Source organism: Pyxicephalus adspersus, chromosome 3 (assembly GCF_032062135.1).
Source record: "Pyxicephalus adspersus chromosome 3, UCB_Pads_2.0, whole genome shotgun sequence".
NCBI lineage: Eukaryota > Metazoa > Chordata > Amphibia > Anura > Pyxicephalidae > Pyxicephalus > Pyxicephalus adspersus.
The window spans coordinates 80,276,658-80,304,563 of record NC_092860.1 but is presented as its reverse complement, the minus strand read 5'-3'; the positions used below and the strand labels follow the sequence as shown (position 1 = coordinate 80,304,563).

The window sequence follows — 27,906 nt, the reverse complement described above, 5'->3', positions numbered from 1 at the left end:
TGTAGACTTTCTTTCAGATTTACCCATGGTTCCTGTTTTGTTTGACAACTGTCAGCTAGACAAGAAGTGAGGGGAAATCTCCGCAGTAGGAACATAAACAACAATACAAAGAGAAGTTTTAACCCGTCACCCCAAGATTTCATTTCATTATTGTCTGGATCTGTTGGGGAGGTTTCTTCATAATAACCATCTTGCCAAAAGATATATACATGCCAAAAACTGGTAGGGTGCATTGTATATGGAAAAGGGAAGTTTTACAGAGGGAGCTGTACCCATTATAGACAAGTAGAAGACCAAAGACTAATTATTAGTATTGTCTGTAGGCTTCCTGCACATGATCATTTCCCCATCACTGACAATGTGTCTCTGTTTGGAGGTAAACATTTTACTAAAGAAGCAGGCTTTGTTCCCTCAGCCCTGAACTACCCCATAATGACTTATTATCTGGTTGGGCAATGATCAAGGAGCAGCAGGACAAGTGTAGAAATCACAGATCCACAGAGAAAATGACCAAGGAGATCCTGGCACTACATGTCCTCAGGTACAACTCTCTCTCCAGGAAGGAGAACAATGAATAGCACAATAGTAACATCACTAAATTTCAAGTAAATGCAGTCAAGAGTCAGCAGTGCCTCCGATATCACTTTGTAGATATATATCTATATGGTTTAGAGCACAAATCAATATAGGCAGAGATATTTTTTAAAAACCAAAAGATTAAAAAAAATTCAGTGTACTTTCCAGGCATAATAATTTGTAGATGTTCTCTTTAACACAGCAAAGCTTTACTTTTTAAATTGAGGGTCATTTAAGATAATACAGAGAGAAAGCATTTTAGAGGTACATCTTGGGTGGGGGTTGTACTCCTGAAACTTTAAGCTTTACACAAGCTACGGTACCTATAAACATTCAAAGGTCCTGTTCTATGCCATATGTTATGTTGTTGCTGATTGAGAACATCTTTTTAGATTTCCGTTTTCCTTTGGGCATATACTGCCCTGGATGCATCCTCTTACATGGGAACGTAGAAGCTTATGAAGCTTGGTTGTCCTATAATGGAAATATATATATTTCTTCAAAGGGTAGTAGTTTTGGTTTCTAGGCTTCTGATATATGAGCCTAGCTGTCTAGATTATGGGACACTTTAGCTCACTCCTAAATACTAAAATGTATGTAATTATATACCATGCCTATTAAGGCTGATGTCACACGGGTGATTTTATACCAGAAATTAATCGCTACTACGAATCGCTAATACCAGTGAATAACAGCAATTTGTAGCTTGTGATGTAATCTATCTTCATCAGCGATTTGTGGCTAAGCCTAGTGGGTTCTGTCTAAGCTCTCAATGGTGAATTAAATTTGTACATGACAATTTATCCTCTCTCTCAATCAGCAATTTGTAGCTAAACCCTAGAGGTGAATTAGGAGCGTTTGTCGCCGGAAATCCTATCCTCAATGTGAACCTTACTAAAACTCAATCACTAAGTGACTGGGCTACAAATCGATAAAATATAGCAATTACATTGAGGATTTTTATTAGAGAATATTTGCTTAAAAAAGGGGTAGGAAACCATGTACAATAATAACCCATTTAGCATGACCTTAGTAATCTACATTGCAGTTGGACATCAATTAAATATTTTGAGAATGTTGGTTTCTTTACCATATTTGAAAGTTGAGTTTTTTGTCCTTGAAATACTGTTTTTTCAGCAAGCATGGAGATTTGAGAGGCCTAGCTAATTTACAGCAGAGAATGAGTTAAATCCTTGTTTATCTGCTTTTTTTAATCCTTTAATACATTCCAGAAGAGAGTAAGCAGCCAAGGAGGGATACATACAAGTGATGTCACTGCTGTGAAATGAGTGGGGTCGCATACCTTCCACTCTTATGTCATTCACATTAGTTTTATTATCTCTCTTACAGTAATGCATAGTTTCACATCTTGTTTGAGGAATCCTGTAAAAGAAAAATGAAACTGTAATTTAAATACGTTTTGCAAAGATCCGTTATTATGCATCTGTATGAGATTGTAACAGATCCTAGCTCTGGTCATATATGTTCTTTTTTAAATTTGGATAAAATTTAAATGGGTTATTATATTCTCTCAGCTTTTTTTTTTAATTACTGTCTACTGTTGGACCTAATTTCTCTCCTAGTGATGAGGATGAGGGGAACAGGATGTAATAAACGAGTCTCGACAATGGAAACAGAAATGTAAAATGTACATATGTATGTATTTTTCGAGAAGGGGAAGGTTAAGGACGCCTGACATTTCTGATAACACTCACTAATATGAAAGTCGCCCATTATCTTTGATCCTGTGCCATTTATATATATATATATATATATATATATATATCTTCCATCTCCAGGCAGTATTCTATCACTCTGGTTTAAGATTTTTTGTGGGCATTATGCAGGAGAACATTGTTCCACAAATTGCATGTAGGAATGTCACTATCAGAATATAGTGTCTGCTGCGTGTATGCTTCGGTTATAAGGGTGTACAAAGTGTTACACACATGAAAGATGCATGAATGAGCGCTGTATATACAGCACCTTTCTGCTCCATGGAGAGGGGGGAGAATGAGCGAGCAGCACCCCACTATGCTCTCCTCCCTTCACTTGTATTGCAGTCATTGGTCGTTCATGGATCTGCCAGGACAGATCCATGGACAACGTCGGATGAGCACTCTACATACGTCAGATTCTCGTCCGATACTAGCCCTAAAGCGATAATCGGACGAGAATCCTCTGACATGTGTACGTAGCCTTAGATTGTGATTTTACATCCTTTTTTAGTTTAGACTGGGAGTAAAGGAATCTGTTCAAATGCTGACAGCTGGTGAACCTCTGACTTGTAGAGTAACTATAGCAAAACAAACTTGTGTCAGTCTCTTATAGCAGTCAGACTGGTGTTTTATAAAGAAAACAGACTAGCCTGTAGGTTTTACTCTACATGACCTGATATTCAGGTCTTTAAAAACACAAGTTGGAACATGATAAAAAAAGAAGACAGAAACAAAACAGTGCATTAAATATATAAATATACATTCTATTTGCAATGAACATTACCCGATGACAAGTAAATGCTTACGGTTGTTTTCTCATCCTCTGTGCTGGATATTTGTGACATGATGTCGGTCACGCTAAGATAGCATTCTCACAAGGTGTGAGGATGTGTGAGAGGTGGATGATGTGTTAAAGTGTAAAGGTCAGAGGAGCATTGTGATGAAGTGATTTGATAAGTTGCAGACATTTACTATTAATTATATGTCATTTGGAGGGACTGACTTTCCCGTGGCATCAAATACTTCGGTTCTCAGTTGTCCCTCTGTGGTCCGATGTATACAACAACAAAAAAAAGTCATGCTTAACTACAAAAAGTTGTAATCTACTCCAAATTTTTCTTACAATCCCTATATTGCATGCATTATTTTGGAAAGTCAGTATAACGAAACAACAGCTAACTTTTTTACTGTTTTATTTTTGGATGTCCTGGCCATTATAAAAAAAACTTGTAAGAGCATTAAATCTTATCTAATCCCAAAAACCCTATTTTTTTTTCTAGGACAAACAAAAAAAACAAAAATGTAAGGATAACAGTACTTAATGTGCAAAATCACAGTTATTCAATTAGCCATCTGCTAACTAAATCTAGTTTCGCTTTACCTAAACAAACCCTTATCCTCCCCAGATGGAATAGAATGGATTCTTTCATTATAGTTAGATAGTTGGATTCTTCCATGCCTCTGGCAGAAATGTGTGTTGTGGCTACATCTGTGCTGTACAATTTTAATGAGAGGTCCCCAATATTGGAGCCACTTAGTAAATGGCCCTGAAAAATCCATAGAGTTGTACTGTGCAGATGAGCCCAAGAAAATAACAGAGTTTTATATATTGTGAAGAATGCAGATAGAGGTCCTTGAATACCCAAACATGGGGGACTAAGTTAAAAGCAAGATCAGTCTTTTTGGGGTTTGAAATCCTACTGATCTTTGCATTTACTTAAATCTTCACTGCTACTACTTTACTACTTAAAATATTTTCAGCTGTCCTTATTCTTTCAAGGAAAGCTATCTAAGATATTACTATAGGATCTGCAAATCAATTTTGTGATTAACAAATTTATATACCTGATGTTTGCATGTTCCAATAAGGTTAGTTATTTGCAGATCTCAGTATCCCCTCTCGCCTATTTGTAACTAATAACACGGTTTTATAAGATTTTTTACATTTGACTGATACTGTTCACATATACATCTAAAAGTTTTACACTACAGATTCTCCTTAATGTGCATCCTTTGAATGTTGTATAGGTGCAGGAAAGCTTATGGTAAGTCTTATTTTACAGGTACCAGGTGTGTGATGGTGGCTACAGTCTGTCTTGTGGATACTGATGTGTTCTTCTTTGTTGGCCACTGGAGTCTCAGGCTGTTCTTGAAAACAACAGTGTGCTGGTGAGTTACAGAGCCCCGGAGACCGCACTGTAAAATCCTGACAGTGTACTGGGCATGAGTCATTATTTCCATACATTCCCTAATGCATGCTCTGACTGACCTCAGGACTCTCACTTTAACAATGTGATGACTAAGATGGGGCGTGCTTGTGATCTGACCATGTGCGGCTAAGCTAAGTATAAAAAGACAATGCCTAAAACATGTTCTCCAACCACCAATCTAAACTATTAAACAGGAGATGGACTGTATACAGTAGCTAAGTTTGGATTTAATTATACATATCTGTGTGTTTGGCACTTCTTTTAGAAGAAATATTTGTATTTGTATATCTGTTGGAATCATTTTATTAGGGTAAATTTGTTATAGGAGAACGATTACTCTGCTGATGTAATGCAGTTTACCATGGGCAATACATAAATATGTATAGTCTAAGCAACTACGGCATATACATTTAGGTCCATAAATATTTGGACAGGGACAACTTTTTTTCTAATTTTAGTTCTGTACATTACCACAATTAATTTTAAATGCTGCAGTTCAACTGCATCTGAGTTGTTTCATTTAAAATTAATTGTGGTAATGTACAGAACCAAAATTAGAAAAAAGTTGTCTCTGTCCAAAGGTTTATGGACCTAACTGTACATATACAGCAAAGAACTTTTAATAAAGGTCTGCATTATAAATAAAAAAGGGTCAAGTAGAGGAAAAAGTTAGGATATATAGGACAATGTAGGGCCTTTTAACATCATGAGAGATATATATTTTAATAAAGAAAACAGTTGTGAGACAAAAAGTACACATGAAACTAGACCAAATAGAAATCTAAGAAATTCTATCCTGGATAGCAGACCCTAGCAATAGATTATGTGGGTGGGAGGAAGAAACATGAGCTAGATTGTGGATTGATGGTAGAAATAAATGGCATGTGAAACAAAAATTTTCAAGTGGTTCACAATCTACAGAGTTGTCAGTATTTCTAAGTAAGAAGGAAATTTACAGTTGACTCTTTTTGCATTACATGAAATTCATCATTTTACCCATTTGGCATCCATCACCACCCACTGATAGTTACTTTCCACTCATACCCCACCACTCCCATTACAGTCCTTAATCAATGCTTTCTAGATGTATCAAAACATATAACCTCCTCCAACAATGCCATGCTTGGGCCTATGTGACAATGAAAAAGAAGGTAACTCTTATCAGTCTCCATGATAAGGTTTCCATAGTGTTAGGATTTTCAGTTTCAACAGAAGAGTGGAGAAGTACCGAGAAGGTGAGCACCAGCAGGTGTAACTTGTTTTTACAAGAGTACCTGTCATATTTCCTGAGTTGGGCAGGCTCCTTTAACTATAGCCTGTAAATCAAGAGGTGCAACTCATCAAGTAGTAACAAGCACTCTTACACACATATTGGACAGATGATTGTAAAAGACTTTGTCTATAAACCTTAAATTTGTCCCTTTAATTTGTTCATACACATTAATGAGCATGCAGACTTAAAGCATAATTTTTAAACGTTTTCCTTAACACAATTATAATATAAATATGCAGGGCATCAAAATTTGGCTGGTTGGGCAGAGGTATCTGTGCAGTACAGATTGGGGTAAAATAAGAGGGTTGATTTTGTAAAAGTTTATATTAAGTTACCCTTGTTCTTTAAAGTTTTTAAAGTTGTTTAAAAATGATATACTTTCTTCATGTCAGACTTAGCAGTGTTTGCATATGTCCTTTCTCCATCTTAATGGCTCTATTCATGAGGCTTCTCCAGAAAAGTCACCTCCCTAATGAAACAGGGAAGTTTTTTATTCCATTGTTTGCATCATTAGAATGGTAATGGTTGATTTGTTGATTTTATTTTTTTCAAAGTTACATAAACATAGGCTAGTATACACTCAAGGCTCTCTAGAGTGTTTCCCAACAATGTTTTGCTAGGTGCATTGTGAAACATAATCTACATATATTTTCCTGTGTAAGCACACATAGTGTTTGAGTGCCCATTAATAAAAGCAAAACTCCAGCCACTATGTGCATGGTGTAAGGGAAGAATTAGAACGAAAAATGAAGACATTTATAGCTAATAAAACTAGACAGAGACTATGACCGTTCGGGAGCTATGGGAATGCTACATATGGCAAAAAATAACCACAGGGTGTAATTAGTAGACTCTGTCCTTTTTCTGCTGCTGTCAACGCTAAAATTGCCAGCAATTCCTAACTGTCAAAATGACATGGAACTTGCTGAATTTTTAAAAACAACTGGAGCAGCTTCTGTCAAAAAGAATCTTGTGATTTAAAGCAATTTAGAGATGCAATGTAACAATAGAGTTACATACTACTTACCTTGTTTAATGCAACTGCAGATCAAAAGGTGATCTTTGATCATAACCCAATGTCAGTTAAGGCAACCCAATAAGTTTTTTTTTATTTGACTCACAAGAGCTAAGATAATTTTGGCATACTCAACACAAAAAAGAAAAGAGGTTCAACTTCTGGCTTACTCATTGCCAAGATCAGTGATTATATCCTAGCCACAGCCAGCCTTCACCACATGATCTAACATTTTCAAAGGGGGCAGAGATTAGAATGTAATGATTGAGTCCTGTTACTTAAAGCCTCAGGGTGTATATGTAAAACAGAGGTTTTTTAGCATGTCAATGCCTCCGCACAGCATTAGGTTAACTATAAAAACAATTATTGTACATTGTGAATATACCTGTACATTAGACATTTGTGAGGCCATGGGCCATAGGCTATTCTATGACCTCACAAAATGTGTGTTTGGCAGTAGGCTCACAAACCTTTATATACTAGGATAATAATGTTCAATTTAGCCATATAATCCTGTTTGAACTTTCAGACTGCAGAGGGGACAGATGTTACCATGTACCTCTCGGTGCCTGGCATCTTACCAGCTCTTTGGCTGCACATTTTACAGCTGGTGGCAGCCCCGGTAATAAACTGCTCACTGCCACCCCTATTCATTCATTCTATTAGGATGCCATGGTTAGCGTCTCATTACAGAAGGTGTTTCAGGGGCGTGAGAAAGCTGTAATCACATCCCAAGTTCACCACCTGTCTAAACGTAGCCTGACCCTGATGCTAAAATTGACTGTAACGTTTTTTTCTTGTCCTGCTGCACTATCTTTCTAAATTGATCCTAGTTAAATTTATGTTTGATGTTTTTCTACTTTTTTTTACCCACAGGCTTACAGACTTCCCATCGTCACTACATCAGGATTCCTTCAAGACTTTGACCCAGCCCCTATCACACATCTGCCTTACCCAACAGACGATAAATGCAAATTAATCTACCCTATCCCTTGTACACTGTAAAGAACTACAAGTGCCTTATGTGAACGCTTGGCTTGCCATGCATTGCTGTCTAGTTATTTCTTCCAGTCCTAAGAAAACCAAGGCGGCTATCGTAGCAAGCAGTCTCCGTCCCCAGCAAACGTACACTGTGCTTTAAGACATTAGTTTCATCCATGACTTTTTCAGTGTGTATAACTAAAGAATATTTTTGGAAACGTTAAGCTGCATGTATAAACACTTGTGGAAATTCTTTTTCAAAATTAAGAACTGTATTTTAAGATAGAGGGATTTTGTTCATACTATTTTTATTAAAATGAGCTGTATATATTTACTACACTAGATCTGCTTTTCCAGTATTATCTAGTCTTATGCCATTTCAGAGCTAGAGAGATTTGGATCAATCAGTTTAGAAGAACGATTTCTATTTTAATATGATAAAATATAAAAAAAAAGTTTTATTTAATGTAGAGACGATTCTCTGTAAAGTAAATCTATTGTCTGTGAATTTATATTGTATTATAGTATGTCGGTGGCCTATGCAGTTATATTCCTATATTGGTACCAGATGTTCCTGTGTAGCCTTATACATGTACAGGTATGAAAACTCCAGACAGAATACTTTTTACAGTAGTATATGCTTTAAATGGTCACTTACATGTCTGTATGTTGTTATTGAATTTACAACTCCATGTTTGTTTTGTGACCATGAATGACCATTGTACACAATGTAGTTTCATGCAGCATGTGGTTAAAACAGAATCAAAGCCAATCGAAAATCAAAGATTGGAGGAGGTTTAGAACCACGTTCTGTCTTGTTTTACCCAGGAAGTAAAAAGGAAATCTCCCTAATAAATGTAAAAAAAACATATCTGATGTTACTGCAACAGGTGTCCATATTGGGAAATTGTCTCTCCACTTGAAAAAAAGTAAAATTCCCTTTTTTTCTGTCTGGTTGACAAATTGAGAGAAATTGTCCCAACTGGGATCAGATAGCAATAACCAAGGTTGGAAGCCTTTAAACTTTAACAAATGTAAATATTAACACTAAATACTTACCATGAGCTAAAATTCTACCCAAGTGCAGGTTACCCTGGAGCATTAATTTAAAGGACCAGGACTGTATTATTTTCTTACTTTTTTCTTATTCTAATTTACAAATCCTAAAATTGATCAGTTTTGAAAAGCTTAAAAAGAACCATTTTGCCTGTCTGGTTTTAAAGCTGATTTTCTTTTTACTTTTACTATAATTGATGTGGAACTAGATTTATTATCATAGAAGCTGGGAGCTTCTTGAACACATTGAGATCTATTTATAAGGCAGTGAATCTGATATTCAATGAAACATTCCCTGGTGGAGAATCAATGGCTGCCATTGAAACACATGGACCTGGAAGATTCTCTTGCAGGGAGTGATTCAGGGAATGTCAGATTTACTGTTTTATAAAAAGAACAATATAATACTCCATAGTATTATTCTGTTAGTGCAGCTATTCTAATATTGTTAATTCTTGCAGGGGTCCAGGAAAGTCACCTTTATGTTTTTTTAACATGCTTTAATAGCCATCCAGCTGCTAATAAGTGTCATACAGTACCACAGAAACAAGAATTGTGGTGACAGGAAACCTAGAAGGGGATAAATGGTCTGCACTCAACCTCCAGCATAGGACTGACACTGCTTCTGTTTATGTCACTTTATTCCACTTTGCCTCAGCTGTCAGTTTACTCTGTACATGATGACTGGTATGGTATTACGATCTGTATGCTGACAGATAAAAGAGGAAATGGCAGGACATCGCATTGCATAGAAACAATGTGTGTCCATGTTAGGGGCCCTTTTTTCGCTGTGTACCTGGGTGATTACAGAATCCAATACATTGCCTCTCAGCACATAACATGGAGATTTAACACTTCATTCACATGCATGTATCAATGACTGTCATTAACATAAAGAGTCATTTAAGGCCTCCACGCACACGATTACCAGAGTAGCCTTTGACACTAAAATAATATATGCCGACCCATTACAGAATTTGTCAAAGTACTTGTATAAGTATCTGAAGCCTTCTGTGTCTGTACCATATAAACTATTGATCTGTGTTCTGTACATTAGAGTCACTAGGTTTCTTTTTTTATTTATGATAGATAGTTTTTACAGGACAATATAAATCCAAGCACTGAAAAGAAAATTCACACCTACATGTAAGATACAAACAATGTTTTTTTTTCAAAATTTCATATACGCAAACACATAATTAATTAAAAAACATACCCTGATTTTACAACTCCAAAATTATACTCAAACGCGTTTTGCGGCTTTCAATAGTCTGCTTCTTAAGGAGACAAATCAGATGCATATAAATATTCTAAAAGACATTTGATGATGATTTGCTTTCTCAAAGCCCCTCCAATACCGCACAGCAACATGACCAAATGTATCCCTGGGTGGCGGTTAGTCTCCCTTTAGGTGAGTATCAGATTATTTTACAAATTCAATGTGTAATAGGTAAAATGATCTCCTAATATATAATCCAACTAGCATGGTATTCCAACACCAGCCAGCTATCAGGATATTTCAACACCAGCCAGGGATTATGTGATGTAGATTTTAACGCATTTGTGGTGGAGATCTTCCTCCGGAGGGAGGAAAAGCAAACAAACAGCCAAAGGTAACATGGTAATTCCAGGGACTGTGCAGCAACCACCCACAAACACATGCATTACGTGGTTCCCAACTGCTCCTATTCAGTTAAAAGGGAGCAGTTCAGAGTGTGGTTGCCTTTGGTAGAATGCTGCAGTCACTACAAGTCTAAAATGGGCCTAATGCCCTTTTATATTTGTATGTGAAGATGTCTAGTCATTTATTAGTCATTTTTTTAACTGTTGAAAAGAGTGTAAGTTCAGTGCCAAATCAGAAAAAGATCAGGTATATGAAATTAAACTAATGGTTCTATTTATAAAAGTTTGTACCAAAAACTCACACATTTTGCTCATTGAGTTCAATTAGAAAAATGTACAATCATGGGTAAAGTTGATTATTATATTTTTAATGCACCAAATGTGAAAAATGTGTTAATTTTTAAATGGTTAAATATAGGATGAAAATGTTTATACTTTGATAGAAGAAATGTACCCTTAACTTACCCTTGGTCTTTAAAGTAGAAAGATTTGTATTAGTAGAGAGACTTGTGTTGATCTTTTTCATTTTGGTTAAAGTAGGGTACGGTTTGACTCTTGGGTAGTCCTTTAAAGCTGTCTTGGACACCCTCTAATACCTCAACCTACCAATAAAGCTTAAAGCTGACTTCTTGCTATTAGCTTCCACTCCCCCATCCTGGTACAATATCATATAAAAACATATATCAAGTACTTATCTTTTTTCACTTATTTTATCACCTATTTAGGACTATATAGCTCTTGGCTCCCCCTCCCCTTTCCTGCTAATGCTCTCCCACACATGCAAGTAGACTATCATGAAGCATCCTAGGAGTTGTGACTTGATAATTCAGGGACCTTATTGATAGTCTATTAACATTCTGAGGATCTCAAGCATGTGGATCAGCACGTCGGCAGGAGATAACTTTGCTTTGGTTTAAAAAAGAATGCAGCAGCAGATCATTTCTGTAGGTCAACAGGGGATCAGATGGGCATGTACATATATTTACTGTGAACAACTTGGTAAAAAGGTGAATGGGAGAAATTGTTTTCAGGTGGTGTGGCAGTTCTTCTTTAACCTTAACTTTTCAGTTGAGTTGTTCTTGTCTCCTTTAAAATTTTCTCACCTTTACTTTTTACCTTCTTGACCATGATCTTTTGATGATTGCCTTTCAACAAATACATGTACTTTGTGTCTGACCTGTGAAGCTTCTCTGCACTTCATACTGTATAGGGCCACAGCAGTAAGCCCTAAAACAACAAAGCAAAAACGCAAAGAGATTACTAATCACCATAATGAGGTAGATTGGTGATAATCCTCCCAACATTCTTTAATAAATATGTACTGTAAAGGGCTATTCAGCTGTGATGGCGTTTTGCTTTTTGATGCACCATTTGGATTATACTGTTACATGCATTGTGGGCCTGTCTCACATGGCATAATATTTCTTTGTGTTTCTAGGATGTAGAAGTTACAAAAAGTGCAAAGAACATTTGGAGTTAGTGGTATTGTGGAGCCAGTAGCTTAGACTTGTCTGATTCCAATATAATCACTGATTTCCATGATCCACAATATTTCTATGTTCTCTTCTGTCTACATATGTTGTTGGCATTCATATACATTCAGCAAACTAACCTAAGCTACATCAGTTGACCTAATGCAAACATAATGACATACTACACTATGTCATAGGACAACTTATCATATTAGATAGCTATGGAGAGCAAGATATTTAAAAGATGGATATTGTTTTGTAGTTATCAGATTAATAACTGATTACGTGTTTGGTAATTGTTAACTTTATAGAAATATCATACCATGAGTATGGAAATAATATTAAGCATATAAGGGCCACTGAGTTTTTCAGTTGTTAAAATATAAATTATATGACTCTTCTGTAATATTTGGAGTTCTCTTTGGATCTTTAACAGTATATATAACATTTAGTTACTTTAGTTGCTTATGATTGCGCTATGTATCTTGTTACTAATATTGCTTTGTGTTTTAGCTTGTTTTATGCAGTTTGAGGTGCTACTATTATTTGTACGTGTGGGCTCTTATTATCCATAATGCAGCTGATAACAATGACTTGGTATATGCAGTAGGCATAAAAAGATGAATGTGTCATTAAACAAGTTCCTAAAACAGGGAAAACACCAGATCAATGAGGCTGATTTGCTATAATAGTTGACTTCAATCCGTGTTATCATGTAAAAAACTAATTCCTGACCACTTATGTCATCACAAATAAGTAATCACTTGTCAACATTCTCAACTATTTTAGTAAATCAGCCTTATTATGTATATTGGTCCAGAATACTGATATCTTGGGAAAGTACCACTCTAACCTTCAGATCATTATTCTTGTTTTATATTTTATTGTTGTACAACAGATCCTGTTAATAACATTTACGTACTTTCCAGGAGTTCTAGTGATAGGTCAATATCAATGACAGCCTTAAAAGAAGCAAGGAACACTGTTGCAATGTATAGTCAAGTTTGTTTTCTTGTTTTGTGTTAAGTATGTATGCCAACATAGGAAATATATATTAAGCCTTGGAGTTGTTTAAAAGGTACTTTTCTATTGTTATTTTTTAATAAAAAATATTGTTGTAAATTGGAATGTGTATTCAATGTTTGCCTTCAAATCTTCTTACAGTCTACTGTACAGGGATGAGTTGTAGAACCTGAACATGACCTCAGAATAGTGTTTTCAAACTAATGACAACACTGTCCCTGTTCTCAGCATGCAGAGGTTAGTATCTATATTTTTCCTCCACCTCTTGGATTGTAAGCTCTTCTGGGCAGGGTCCTCTCCTCCTCCTGTGTCACTGTCTGTATCTGTCTGTCATTTACAACCCCTATTTAATGTACAGGGCTGTGTAATATGTTGGTGCTATATAAATATTTATTATTAATAAATCTATGGAAAACGTAGGCCCAGGAAGGATATCTGTTAAACTGGTGAGAGGGTCATGGGTTTTCGAAGCTTATTGTTACATTTTGATAGTGGCTAGCCCACTTATTTAGGATAGCAGCTACTATCTCACAGGAGAACTACTGTAGCAAAACTGTTGATGGTAAGCACTATGAAAGACTGAAAGATGGTAGCACTATGGGAAGCAAACACGTCAGCAGAGGCAGTGTGACTTTTATCTGCAGGTAGTCTTGGTGCCAGATAAACCTGCAGCAGTCTTGTGAAGTCCATAATTTGATGGGTCATTGGGTCAGAGCTATTATAGTGACTTAGGTGAGCCCAACACAATATTAGGTGTTTTGGTTTTTGCAGATCAGGCCTGTTCCTTGATGTGCTGCTAATTATTATTATTTTTTAATAATAATAATAAACAGGATATATATAGGGCCAAAATATTTTGCAGCGCTGTACATTAGATAGACAAATACAGACAGACAGTGACACAGGAGGTGAAGAAGACCCTGCCCTGAAGAGCTTACAATCTTAATTTACATGGGCACAAAAAAGTTAAAAGAAAACCTGAACTCTGGAAACTGCCAAAACAAGGCAGGCAGAAGACAAAGGGCCTGGCAGAATAATATTGGTGGTATCCCCGCAGCTGATCATAAGGAATAGAAGACAAAAGGGTTCTCAGGGTACCACTTGGGAATAGGTAAGATTTTTAGATGTAACAAAGCAAATGATTTTTTGCACATTCTGGGAGTATTTAGGGGGTACCCATTCCAATACAGAAGTAACATAAGAACTTCATTCACTTGTATACCTACACAAGGCAGCAATGCTATTGGCAGCAATCCTTACCCATTTATATTTTTACATTGTGTTATTACAAGAAAGACTAATGATGGGAAAGAATTAAACAGAGGCAAACATTTTGTAAGTTTTCTCTCAGGCCCATAACACTGCCCTATGACATAAACATAAATATACAAAATTCACAGATCCGTTTATACAGCACTACAAAGTGAGTGCACAGCGTCAGATCATGTTTCAGCAACCACGTCAGCCACACATTCTGAACACTGTCTCACACTGGGACTTCACATTTTCCCATGCAATGTCATGGCTTTTTCTTACAGTTTTTTTTTTCATCCGCGATGTGTGAGTTATTTATCTCCAGCTGCTGCAGAAAACATCCAAAAAGAAGTTTGGAGGATGGGCATAGAATACAATAATATCATCACTGAAACACATGATACATTCCATATTGAACAATTGTTCAATAAGCAAAACATTAATATTGGGGCTTATTGGAATACTAAATTGTTAATACATTTTTTGCAAGTTAATTCTACCTACAGTATGTTGTTGAGGTATAAATGCAATTTGCAGTCCAAGATACATGCTTTCCAGTCCCTAAATGCAATTACCTAAAGCAACCAATAAAATCTACTGGGTCACACTCTTTACTGAACAAGTCTTTTTTTTTTGTTGAAACATTGGGATTATTTAATATTCCAGTTTACACATGTACAATAACCACCTATAGACAGAACAGCGTGAGTGGGTACACTCATAAAAGAGGATTTCTGATTGGTTGCTGTAGTCCTGCATATTATGTTTTTTTTGTCTGTTCTTAAATAAGCCCAGTGGAGTTCTAAATAAAAAAAATGAACATTCTGGTTACATGCTGACTTTGTTGGCAGTGCTCCCCTAGACATGCATCATACTGCATCTGTACATGCCTCTTTGTCTATGTCATCACTTGGTTACTGAGCAACAGCACAGAAAGGAATTTGAGAACTTTGTAGCAGAGCTGGAAATAATCAGATGTTGCTGAAATCTATCTGCAAGAACATACCTTAGGAACCACCTATATAATTAATGTGATTGTTTTATCAAACCTTACCCACGCAGCTCTCTATTGCCCAATGCTTCCTTAAGGTCAGGTTATTTTTTTAATAAATAATTGTGATATTATCAAATTTTTGTCCACATGTTTTTCATTTGAGGTTAGTGACTTCACAAATAAGTGTAAATACAAATGATATATCAGATATGGATTATACAACTTTTAATGCTTTGAAAGCCAGCAAATAAACACACTATACACGATCGGTATGAACGTCATCTTCAAGGTCCTGCGTGCAGTTTTCAAAAAGTATACATGAAGGCTAATAAAAATACCATCTATTGATAATGAACAGGTTCACTTTTTTTGCTGTGACCATTAACTTAAGAAAAGACCATAATATACCAGAAAGTGATCCTAGCAGTGCCACCATGTGGGTGCCAGCATACATCCCCCAATGTTTGTCCGTCCTGATGGAAAAGGCGACAGAGCTGGTAAATCTCTATGGGGTTGGTTTACTAAACATAATGCTGACTTGACTGTAAAACATCACCCCACGGCTTGGCTTAGCGAATCTTCATAAAATAATCAGAAACAGCTGCTTTGGACTGGATCTGAAATAGGCAACCCACACAGATAATTCTGTTATCATGACATAAAATATGGAGATATGGAAGAGCGATTGTGTGAGATTATACTACCTTCTTCCACCACTAAAAGAGATACATTGCTGGGATTTTTCTTCACGTGGGGAATTACAGGAGCAGATGGATGAGAGCTGACAGGGCAAGGTGCCCATATGGAAAACATGGACTAGTCACTCATTTCAAGAACGTTCCCATTGAGGTCAGAGTGTCATTGTAATACATTACACACATCACAGCTGCAGGAAGAACTGGGCCATCATGCTAATAGTTCAACTTACCCTGACAGGTAGCAAAGTACAAACCCAATACAGAGTGAATATCAATGTTGAAAAAGAAAACTTTTGATGGGGTGTTGTTTCCACCAATAACCTGCCTGCACACGGCTTCGAATAATTATATGAACATATACAGTGAGATTTATTTTTCAATTGGAATCTTGAACAAACTGGCATCATGTTGGCAATTTATCCATTTTTATTTACTTTTAGATAACGCAAGCATTCTCTTGCCAAGTGTTACACATTTCTATATGTAACACATTGTTTGAATATATAACACACCGCTACATTCTGATAAACAGATGCCGTCATACCTTTAATGACATTGTAGTTTGGATAAGAATATAGCAAAAGAGGGTTTATGGAACAATCAATTTTAAACACTTAAGGGGAGTAACTGGTATAAAAAATATAATTTGTTATATCAAGTGGTACATTTATTTGGGATGAGTAAAACAAAGTGAAAATCTTGGGAATAGTAGTTAAGCATGATGGTTCACAATTGTTCTAAAAGCAGAAATACTCTCGCCTCCCATCCTGGTGGTACTGACATCTTTTACCTGGTCCCTTCCGAGATCTACTATATTTGGTCATTCTGACAGACCAGGTCAGGAATACTTATGTCATTCTTTCATTCTGAATGTGCATGGGCAGCAGAGTGATATTACAGTCATGTAATAAAGAAATAACACCCCCTTTTAATTCTAAGTTTTTATGTATCGCAACATAGTAAAAATGTATCCGATCCTTGGTAGGTTCTACAATTATGTAATTCTAACCCCTAGTACACCCCAATGTTCAATAGCTGTCTCTTACATTATCATGAAGCTCTTTATACCATTGCTTCAGTTCATTGAAGTTTGCAGACATTCATTTATGCACAGCTCTCATCACAGCATTTTGCTCATCGGGTTGAGGCCTGGACTTTGAGGTCATTTTGTTGTAGATTTGCTGATGTGTTTTGGATCACTGTCCTGTTGCATGACCAAATTTCAGCCAAGCTTTAGTTGTCCCACAGATAGGCCTCACATCTTACTCTAGAATACTGTAGTTCACAGAGGTCGAATAATTGACAGCAAGGTGCTCACCTAATCATTCACACACTGCTTTGGTAAATCAATAATGACACAGTATAATATGCCACGTGTTGTTCATCTGAGATTGTATTTACCTCATTTTAGGTCAAAAGGGACAGATACACAAAACTTTGGAATTAGCAATCTCCATCGCATGGTTTTCTGGGACAAAGGGTCTGATTTATTAAAGCTGTTCAAGACTGGAGAGGATACATTTTCATCAGAGAAGCTGGGTGATCCAGCAAACCTGGACCAGTGTGTACATACAATTGTACTGTAAACTATAAGATCACTTCATTTTATGGATTTACAATGAGCACAAAGAGCATGATGAATGACTTAAAGTTCCCATTGCATTCATTTCAGGTTAGGTGTTATTTAAAAAACAGAAACTTAAAGTCCAACTCCAGGCTTACCCCTCCATCATTCAGCTCTACCTTCTACCCCATGTATTTTGTGAAAACTGAACTGAAGTCAAAATTGATCAAGTAAGTTTTAATAGCAATCTGTAAAACAAAATGGTATATAAATGCAAAGTAGTGGACAGAAAATCTGTTTAAAAGGTCAAATGTGCTTGTGCAACCTTTAATCTGTTAACTGGAGAAACTATGGAAATAAAAGTCTGACTGGGGATAAAGCTAAACAATGGGGTAAAATCTGAAAGTTCAGTTCCAAAGGTAATATACTAATCAGCATTGCTTGAGATTTTTTTTTTTTTTTTTGCTGTAGTTATATTTAAAATCTAGTTTAGAAAATTACAGTCTCAATTACTGAGTTTTAAGGAATGACACTGGGCTCCAATCAATCCAGAAGATATTGTAGAGTACTGTAGGGGACAGCTCCAGAGAAGAGGAGGATATTGCAGCTAGAACTGTATTTTTTTTCTTCCTAGGAAAGACTAAAAAAAACACCAAATAATTTAGCCTATGGTTAGGCTTTAAAGTTAAACAGCTAATTGGATCACTGAGCTTCTTCTTCCTAACACTTTAATCTCTTTAAATATGGGATTTCAAGGAGGCTCATAACAAGGCAAACTGAGAAATTTACACTTTTACATTAGATGCTTTTAAAAAGATAAAGTTATGTGAACTTGTATTTATAATCTGCCTGATAATCAGCTTTAAACTCTACAAAAGTATTGCAACTTTTAATTTCCATGACTTTGGGATGGAAGGATAAACAGAATAAAAACTAAGTGTAAATAGCAATAAATTCTATAGCTCCATACATTTAAAAACCATATACAATCACCTTGACTCTCCACAACTGAAATTACTTTTATTTTAGTAAACAATAGGCAAACAGATACTGCAAATTTGCATATAAAATAGAAGCATTAACCACACAGAAAAAAAAAAGAGGAAAAAACTCCCTTGGAGTTTACTTATATCTGACACTATATACAATACAGACAAAACTCAGCTGCTGAACTTTGACACTGCTGGAATCTGTGTGCAAGTAGAAAAACCTGCACTATAAGCCTTACTGAAAGTGTAAGCCATAAGTTGACTTGTAAGAGAAAATGATATTTTTATCATGTGATTGTAATTCATAGGTTTAATACTTGGCCATATCCTAAAAGACAGGAATTTGTTTGACTGTAACCCCTGGGAAAGGTAACACTTGACTGTATAAATTAACTGATTAGGGGAATCTTCCAGGCCCAAAGGCAATATGCACTAAGAGTAGTCTGTGTTGAGGTTTTTTGTAAACATCCTCATGTCCGATGACGGCACCATTATGGTTTGCCAGGAGTAACATCTGTGTAATCTTTCAGTACTCCTGCCAAGTGGTCATTATGAGTCTTAAACCTGCGTTTCTTCTGTGAGGTCGACTTCTTCCTCTTCTGTACAGGGATCTGAAAGATGAATTTAAAAACATTAACGATGAGGTACACAAACTTCAACTTTTAAACTTTAAAACTCTCCTTTTAGAATATCTACTTGGGGAACAGTTCACACACACAGCTATAACAGAACAGACAACTAATGTTACTATGTAATCAACACTCTGCATAAAGAAATCAGGGTTCGCATCTTCTTGAGATGTTAAAATCCAATCCCGCATCAATGACTTCTATTTCTAAGGTTAGACCAAAGATTTCTCTCTGCAGAATCCCAGCTGACAGGCACTGCACCTTGTCTTTGTGAATGTGGGTGAAGAGTGTAGTGCATAAATAGAAAGTCTTGGGGATTCCAGACAGTTGAAGAACAATGATTACTTTATTGCAGGACATAAAACATAGCTAATGTGTTTCAAGGGATAGTGATAGATAAATCTGTTGGTCTGGGCAATGAGATCTGTATCCTGCTATGGTTAAGGAGTCCCTTCTCTCATATAAATACAAAGATTGCAGTGCCATTGACCAACAGATATAACAACATTACCAAAGCTCTAGAAAAGGGGGAACACCAATCCTACAAAATGCATTGGATATGTTTTTGTCATACCTTAAAAAAATGATCATTGCTCTTCAACCAGCTGGCATTATTTTATAGTAACATAGGACACTCCTCACTTACCTCTACAACCCTCACTAGATTGGAGGGACCCATGGTGTAGAGACACCACAGACCTAACCAACAATGAGTGCAACCTCACATGTTCATACAAAACTCACATTACATGAATGCCTAAAACATCTGCAGAGAGTTAGGCCAGTAATACCACACAAGAAACAGACATTTTTTACATACATTTCCTATTTCATATATAACTGTATTTTTGTATTTTAGAAAAAAGAAACAGGGAGCATTACTCTTGATACTTACAACTTTCTTTGGACCGGTTTCCTGCATAGAAGAAATGCCCTGTCTCTTCAGATATTCCTCAATCTTTTCATCATCCATGGAGTCTACTGGTACACTCCTCCATAGCTTCTGAAATTCTAAAACATAAAATATCATGTCATGCCTGGTGCATAAGTGAATACATTCCATTACAGAGGAGATAAAGGAGTACAATATCTATGACTGATGTAGTGATAAACTGAACCGTGCAGAACTCCACCACACCCATAACATAGCCAAGAAAAATGAGCCGCTATCATCAGACACTGCTTTATAGTTTATAGGTCTTGGTATGCTTCATTAGCAGGATTTCCTATATTTTGACAGTTTATGAATTGCAGAATAATAAATACACACATTACTGCTCTAGAAAAATAATTCGCTCTATCTACATCGCTTTTTTTTCTAGCTTTAGTAACAAACGGTTTATAGAATCAGGGAGGAAAAAAATGGATCTCATCTGCTGTCTCTTCTAATAAATAAATACCTCAAAATGGAAACAACATTTATTATTTAGTTTGCTAAAGCACTGAAAGGTATCAAATGGTGTAAATGGGACACCAAATGTATTTTTTTTTTACTTTAAACAAGGGTATAAAAAAGTATTCTCCTTTTGTCTGTGGATAGAGCTCTCCAAATGACTGTATTGCATTTACAGTAACCAATATGAGAAGAGGATCTATATGATATTACATGAAATGTTCAAAAAAACAAGCATTTTATTTGTTTACCATGAAACCGACTGCATCCTATTAATACTTAAATACCAAGAAGTTCTATTGTTTTAAAAACATCACTACATCTAAAGCCAATGCACCTAAGCAGATGACCAGTGAGAATATTGGTACAGCAAGACGATATGGTAGTAGTAAAACACAGCGAGTGTTTGCAGTGCCCTAGGTCAGCCTTGATGACAGTCTGATATCTGACATAACACTATAATGAGAGAAGCAGGTGCCATTGTGTTCTTGTGTATTTATGAATGGCGTGTAGTCGTTGACAATGTTTATGTGTATCTATAGCCCAGGAATTAAAGGAAAGTAAATGTTGTCAGCCGCAGCTTTCATTTGGCATTCCTGCTGTTCCATGCTTTGGAGAGATGAGAGAAACAACTGGAGGATGAATGTTTCTGTGACCACAATGGTGTCAATCATTACTTAAGAGGTCAAATATATTACAGACAGGTCAGGAAAATAGGGATCCATCAATTTCATCAGCTCCCTACAACAAATGCTGCAAGAATGCAATATGTATAATGTAAAAACATCACAAGACTGCTGCCTACAAGTTTCAGCAGTGGTATTTGAAGCATTCCTTGAACTTAGATATTTCACACTAGGATCCTAACACCAAAGAACAATCTGATCCCTGGCAGCAACTAATCAGGTTCTCCACTGAAATGAAAGAATCTGATTTTTCTTGGGGTAAGCAAGAACTGCTCCTGCATAAGATATTCCCAAACTGGAGGCTTGTTGCCCAGGTATCAATTTCAAATTTTTTTTCTTTTAATTACAAATTAAAATGCCGATGCATACCAGCTCCAGCGTGGGAACCAGCCCATATTATTTAAAGTACCAGATTAACAATATAACTATTCATTTATGTATTGAAAACATAGTCTGTAGTGGTCTGGTGTGCCATTAGATATTGCAGCCAACTAAATGCTGGGAAATCAGTCAAAATGCTCCACTGCAGGCCCACTGTATGGTTATTGGTCAACATTATCTAGAGTTCTTTAAGCATTGGGAATGCCAAGAAATTGGCGATTTTTACTATACCTGTGAACCTACCCTTAAAGAGGAACTAAAGTCAAACTTTGAAAATTGGTGATCAGGCAAGTGTTTTTGCAGAAAAGGCACAGGCAATGTTCTTTTCTGACCAATCAGATGGCAAACTTTATATACATTGTTAACAGCAACATCATTGGCTGACCATTTTCAGGGAAGCAGCAATCGCCACCGTTTATCTGGGATAAGGAAGGCATCTGGAGTGTCTGCCTGCACTCCTTTCTTGCTTTATAAAAAATAACAAAGGTACTCAGGGTATCAAAGTGTGTTTTTCTCTATTAGCAAATTAGAAACAATAGAAAAAAGTCTGGTAGTCTAATACCATCGTTGTAGACACACCACTGATCTCTAGTTTCTGATAGTGGCAATCCTGTATATATTACATACCATTATATAAAGAACCTTGTGATAAATAAAATGTAAAGTTTGTTGATCTATCCCATATTAATGGACTGAAAAGGCTGCAACTGGGATGAGGTGAATGTAACATTGTACAGATATCTGCTGCCCCCCGGTGGACAAAATGATTATCACATTTTTGCAGAATACTAACCAGTGCTAAGATACATTAAAAAAATAACCAGGACATCTTAGTCACTTATCAGTTTACTAAAATATGACAGCGTAAAAAAAAGTGTTTTATGTTGTACCATGCACATAACTCAAATTTCAAGTAATCCTCATTTAGGATTTAATTTTCAACTAATGTTAATCCAAACATTTTAATATTTCACTGATCCCATACATCTATGCAGTCAAGACAGCAAATTAGTCATTTCCATTTGTACATTTACTTATCTATATTCAAATGAATGCTGAAACTTGGGTTACCTTCATCTACAGTGAACTGGCAGCTTTTGTCGTTGTAAAAAAGGATTTTTTTCTTGTCTGGCCTCGTAACAAATGTAATCTGGTCACCCAGTGCCTTGTTTGAAAAAAGCAAATATTAATCATAAATGCAATGTTAAATGTAAAATGTCATCATTGTGGCATTAATCAATGTTTAAACCTGTGACTATGTTTGCTCCAAGGAATAATTTTCATTGCTTATACCACTCACCACATGACATTGCCTTGAATGACTTTACAATTATCAAATCAATGCAGTATTTATAAAGAAGAACATTTATAATCAATATTCAAAGAGCAGTTAAACACCCCCCCCCCCCTACTAACCACATCAGCGATATGTCAGAAAAAAAGATAAAAATTGCTCAGCACCTCCTCACAATTCCCTACATTACCCTTTATGTAGCTACCAGGGGAAAAGCAAAAGGGAACGCTCAATAAAAGCTCAGAGCTTTTGCCCATAATCTAAAGGAACGATTGTTTTTTAAATGAAATGTCTGGAAGCAGGGTTTCCTTAATCAGCTTTCCTATGTGGATTATTTTCAGTATACCTTGCAAACATCAATTACTGGGCTGCATACAAACGATAAAGAAGGTGGCTTCATGCGAGAAAAGCCAAGTTTGTAATACGAGCTCTCAATTCAGATCCATCAGAACTTCATAGACTTCCTGCCATCCATCTTTCCAAACAAGAGGCTCTCAGTACAGACTGTAATGGAAGGTTTCCTTCCCAATTAACAACTTTTGTAAGAAGATTAAGAAGCAGATGAAAAGGACTCCGTAAATCCTTATCTATCTATATCTAATGCAAGATGTTGGCACCCGGTCACCCAGAGTTTTTCAAAGGGCATAGATGATACATAGATATGGTAGTTTAATTGTTGATTGTCCCTTTACAGTAAGTAAATGAGAAAATAAAATGAAACAAACAAAATTGCAAAGGGTTTTCAACCAAGTGTTAGAAATGAACATTTTATTTTCAGCTTTTTAATTTGTCCAATTACATTTGAGCCCCTGAAATGAAGCGATTGTTTGAAAAAAGGCTTTAGTTCCTCATTTCAATGCAATCTTTTTGTTCAACCCACTGAAATAAAGCTGGAAGTCTGCATTTCAACTGCATCTGAGTTGTTTTATTTAAAAATCATTGTGGTAATGTACAGAACCAAATAAAAAAAAAAAAGTTGTCCAAATATTTATGGACCTAACTGTACATGACATTTTCTGGCAAAGCTTTGAAATAGCTAGTCCTAATAGTGACTCACTATTCAATTTGACAGCTATTCGAATGGGTAATGATACATTTGTTACATTTTTCTCAGTGGATAAAGAAAAAATGTAACAAATGTATCATAATATCATAACATTTCTGTGCTGGAAAGTGTGTTAAGATATCATGTCATTGTAGGATAACCTGTATAAAAAATTTTACCTGAATTTTTCCTGTCGAATCTCCTCTTTTTTGGGGTCAGGTCTACCCGAATTTGAACAGCCATTTTCGGGTCGAATATAAGGACAACCCGAATTGGAACAGCAACACTAGTGATGATGCTTTCCACAATGCTCCCTATTGGCCAGTAAGGCTGCCCACAGTAATATTATTAATAATAGGCTTATGGGAATGTAAGGAAGAGGAGCTTAGCTCCTGTAACTACCAGGATCCATAATTTAAAGTGGCAGACTCAATTTATTTTTCCAAATCTGACTAGCTTGGCCTTTACACTATTTATAGGAGACATCCTAAATATCTTTCTGACACACTATATTCCACCTATCTTCCCCCTATTTATTGCTTTGGTAGCTTTGTGTTATTCACCAAGGCAATCACAAATTTAACAGCTCCTATTCAAACTCCATGATACTGTTTGAGACTTATTTGTCTGTTTCTTATGAATAAGTGGTTAATAGAACAGATAATGAAAATGTTTATTATATTTCAAAGACTTAAAACTGAAGTAAATACCTTAATTGCTTTTTGTGCATTGGGAAGTCCTTCTTCTATGTCTTCTAATAAGATGCCCCCCAGTCCTCTCTGATCATGCTTGTCCAATAACCGGAGAAGAGCCCTCTTGTCTTTTAGGTTATATCTGGGCTTAAAAGCATATTTTCCATCAATAACTTCAATCTTTGGGTTGCTTGTAAGGGCCTAAAAAGAGTAAAATAGAAATCCTAAATAACAGAGTACATTAGCTAAGAATAACACGGACCCAAATTTACTTATGCATAAATATTCTAAATTTGTTTCTCATACAAATAAAATGTTATTGTTTTAAAAGATTTTTTACACATTTATATGTGAATTAAATGTTTTTGTTGTTTCTACAGAAAAATGGAAGGTAAAACAGTACCAGTAAACAGTTCACCAAACAAATATATCAGTTAATGATAGATGTTGTGAAAACCACGTTTTTTATACCCCCCGAGACTCAGGAATGTCTCAGTTTCCAGATCTACACACCCGGCAGAACAATAATGAGTTGGCTCCTCTCCTTTTATTACATTTTCACCTAACACAATGGGGAATGCAGAAGGCATCACCAACCAGATGGGTACAAAAAGCCCAGCGGAATGCACAGAAGTAGATACATTTCTGAATTGAAACACCCCTAAAGATTACAATAGAGACATAACCTTAACATTGCACTTACTAGGGCTGGAATCCTGAACTTGAGCCTAACTGCAAAAACAGAACCATTATCAAAAAATGACAATCCTATACTCCTGGCATTGTTTTATTGTGCAGCATCAGCATAACTGGTTGTTAAAAAGCAATAATTATCCAGTTTACCAGTTTTGCAAAACACCATTCTTTCTACTCAGGGGAATAGCAAGGGAATGGCAAGACTCTGAACTACAATTACTCTCTTGTTATAATGAAGATGTGTTAAGGATTTAATAGCTATTACACAAGGGTGAGCTTTCTGGCTGGCTCTATAAACCGGGAATAAAGTACATATTAGGTTGTAAGAAGCTATAGATCTGCCAGAAACAAATGTAGCAGACAGTCATTTATCTATATATCTCATTACACACACACATCAGGTATGGCAAGCTAAAGTCATGCAGCAATTTAAAACAGCTACAGGGTTGTATGCTACGAGCAGGTTCCACTCCTCATCCACAGAGAGTGACACTTTCTCTTCAATGTATTGGAAATCTGTACAGAAGCACTACACAGATATAAGAAGAGAGTGAAAGTTTTAAGGATTAGGGGTACAAAAAAATGATATACTCAGACAATAGGGTATTACATCTCCACATGGTTTAAATGTTGTACTTCCATTGAGCCAGACACTGCAATGTAAATGTGATAAGGGCAGGACTATTTATTGACATTACACAATAGCATTCACATAGCAGGAAGGTGTTTTCTGTGATTAAGGGATATTGGCACATCCTGCATCCTAACATTCCAGAATTACAACAATAACTGCTTCAAGTCTATTGCTACCAATACAGTCTTAGCAGTAGTTTGGTGAAGGCGGACTTTAAACTACTTAAAACTGAACCTAGGACAATCTTCCTTGGACAGAAACGTGTGGTTCATTGACTTGCTTGGAGTAAACACTGTGTAGTTTGATTCTGCATGGTACACAGTTCACACATCCTGCTACAGGCAGACAGTACTCCATTATTATTATTGGTGGATTAACACTTTATCTTTCTATATCCTGAGGGGTTAGATAGAGTTTGTGACTTTATCTATGTATGTAATTTCAAACTATGATGGATATTATTTTATTGTACAGATTTTGTGAATCCATTTGCTTGTGGTACAGGGGGGATAGCAGTATCAGTTCCCTGGATTTTATTTTTAATACAGGTAACATTCTGTACTAGTTTTTGCTCCAATACCAAAAATATAAAGTTACAAAAATATATAAACAAAAAAATTTATAAAAAATATAATGTTTGAAGCTATAACCCCTTTTAGGAGACCTTGAGACATCATTTACTGCTGTTCTTGCATATAATTCTTTGGACCCAAAGGGATGTACCTTTAAGCCAGAAGAAGAGCAGGAATGCTCAATACTGTCACTCTGTACTTACATTTGTACCATATCTGCATGCACATTCTATTAAAGAACCATGCAATTACATCCTTCATAATGTTTACTATAGTTTGGAGACAAGACCATGCTGTAAATACCATTACAGATTAATAACACACAACAGTAACTATTACACGAAAGCGTGTACTCGGAATATACAGGCTATTACCCCAGACTTTTTTTTCTAAATACTAATCTTTTGACAGAGAAAAGGTTAATGTTTTAAAAGTACACATATCAGAAAAATAATTGTATAAGAAGTATAAGATTTTTTCCTATACAGAAAATTGTATTGGAAGTATAAAGAGATCTATGGTCATGTTAGGCTTCTGCAAGCCAAAAGATATTCAGATTTGTGAACTGCATATTTGATTGTTCAAGGTAAAAACTGCCAAGCTCTTTATATAAAGAATGACTATAATTTGTGCAGAGATTTTACAGCTTTGGGCTATAGATCTGCAGTAATGATCAGGAATGTAATTAGTTTCCTTCTGCAGAATTTCTATATTGATTTGAAATATACCTGCGCTTAAGTAATAAGCAATACTGTAAATGAGAATGCTCGGGAAGGCAGACTTGGACTTGTTTTTTAAACAACGAACTATTGAAATTTCTGAAGAGTCAAACGGGACATAGACAGAATGCTGAGTTAGAACTGAACTCAATAATGATTTTTTAACTGCCAAAGGATTGGTGTTCCAGTCCATGCTGTCACTTTTACATGAATGTACCTAACAATCTTTCCTACATTGACCTGTGCCTTTTTTCAACCTGACTACCTGACTAACCTGACTAACTAGGTTACTATTCCTGGTCTGGCTATGCAGAATTCCTGATTGTTGTTTTTTTACAATTGCTGTCCATTCCCTATCTTTGACTAAACAGTTAAAAGGAGATGCAGCAGACCGACAAGAGATCACCTCTCCATCATTCTGCTCTCAGCATGTTCCTTGATGGCATATAAGCACTGCAGCAAAACTGATTGGTCCCTTGTGGCTTCTGTCTCTTTTCCCAACTCCTAAATCTGCTGTACAGTTGCTTGCAAAACACACTTAAAGTGGTTACATTTTAGGAAAATACATCTAATGATAGGTTGGGTCAGCAATAACTTTTGGAGGAGTGTACAACTAAAATCTATATATAAAAAAAAAACACCTTGGGCTTCTGTGCCACAGATACTTTAGGTTTAGCAAGTGTGGCTTTACCATGAAATAGGCAGCATGGTGAATAGTT

The 27,906-nt window shown here is 36.1% G+C and overlaps 2 protein-coding genes across 5 annotated transcripts in view; one reads left to right on the top strand and one right to left on the bottom strand.

Moving 5' to 3' along the window:
* Positions 1 to 13,052, top strand: part of RBPMS (RNA binding protein, mRNA processing factor) — a 98,522-nt gene extending 85,470 nt beyond the window's left edge. For 2 of the 4 annotated variants that reach the window (XM_072405423.1, XM_072405422.1), the window contains one exon: positions 7,669 to 13,052. In XM_072405423.1, coding sequence (XP_072261524.1) covers positions 7,669 to 7,771 — 103 coding nt within the window. In that variant the 3' untranslated portion in view covers positions 7,772 to 13,052. Of the gene's footprint in view, positions 1 to 4,357; positions 4,464 to 7,668 lie in introns of all 4 variants that reach the window. The other 2 variants (XR_011919911.1, XR_011919910.1) reach the window with 2 other exon arrangements.
* Positions 13,053 to 18,451: 5,399 nt separating this feature from the next.
* Positions 18,452 to 27,906, bottom strand: part of GTF2E2 (general transcription factor IIE subunit 2) — a 28,651-nt gene continuing 19,196 nt past the window's right edge. Inside the window, exons 5-8 of the mRNA XM_072405421.1 lie at positions 24,585 to 24,767; positions 22,607 to 22,700; positions 19,971 to 20,086; positions 18,452 to 19,057 (exon numbers count right to left, since the gene is read on the bottom strand). Coding sequence (XP_072261522.1) covers positions 18,938 to 19,057; positions 19,971 to 20,086; positions 22,607 to 22,700; positions 24,585 to 24,767 — 513 coding nt within the window. The 3' untranslated portion in view covers positions 18,452 to 18,937. The remainder of the gene's footprint in view (positions 19,058 to 19,970; positions 20,087 to 22,606; positions 22,701 to 24,584; positions 24,768 to 27,906) is intronic.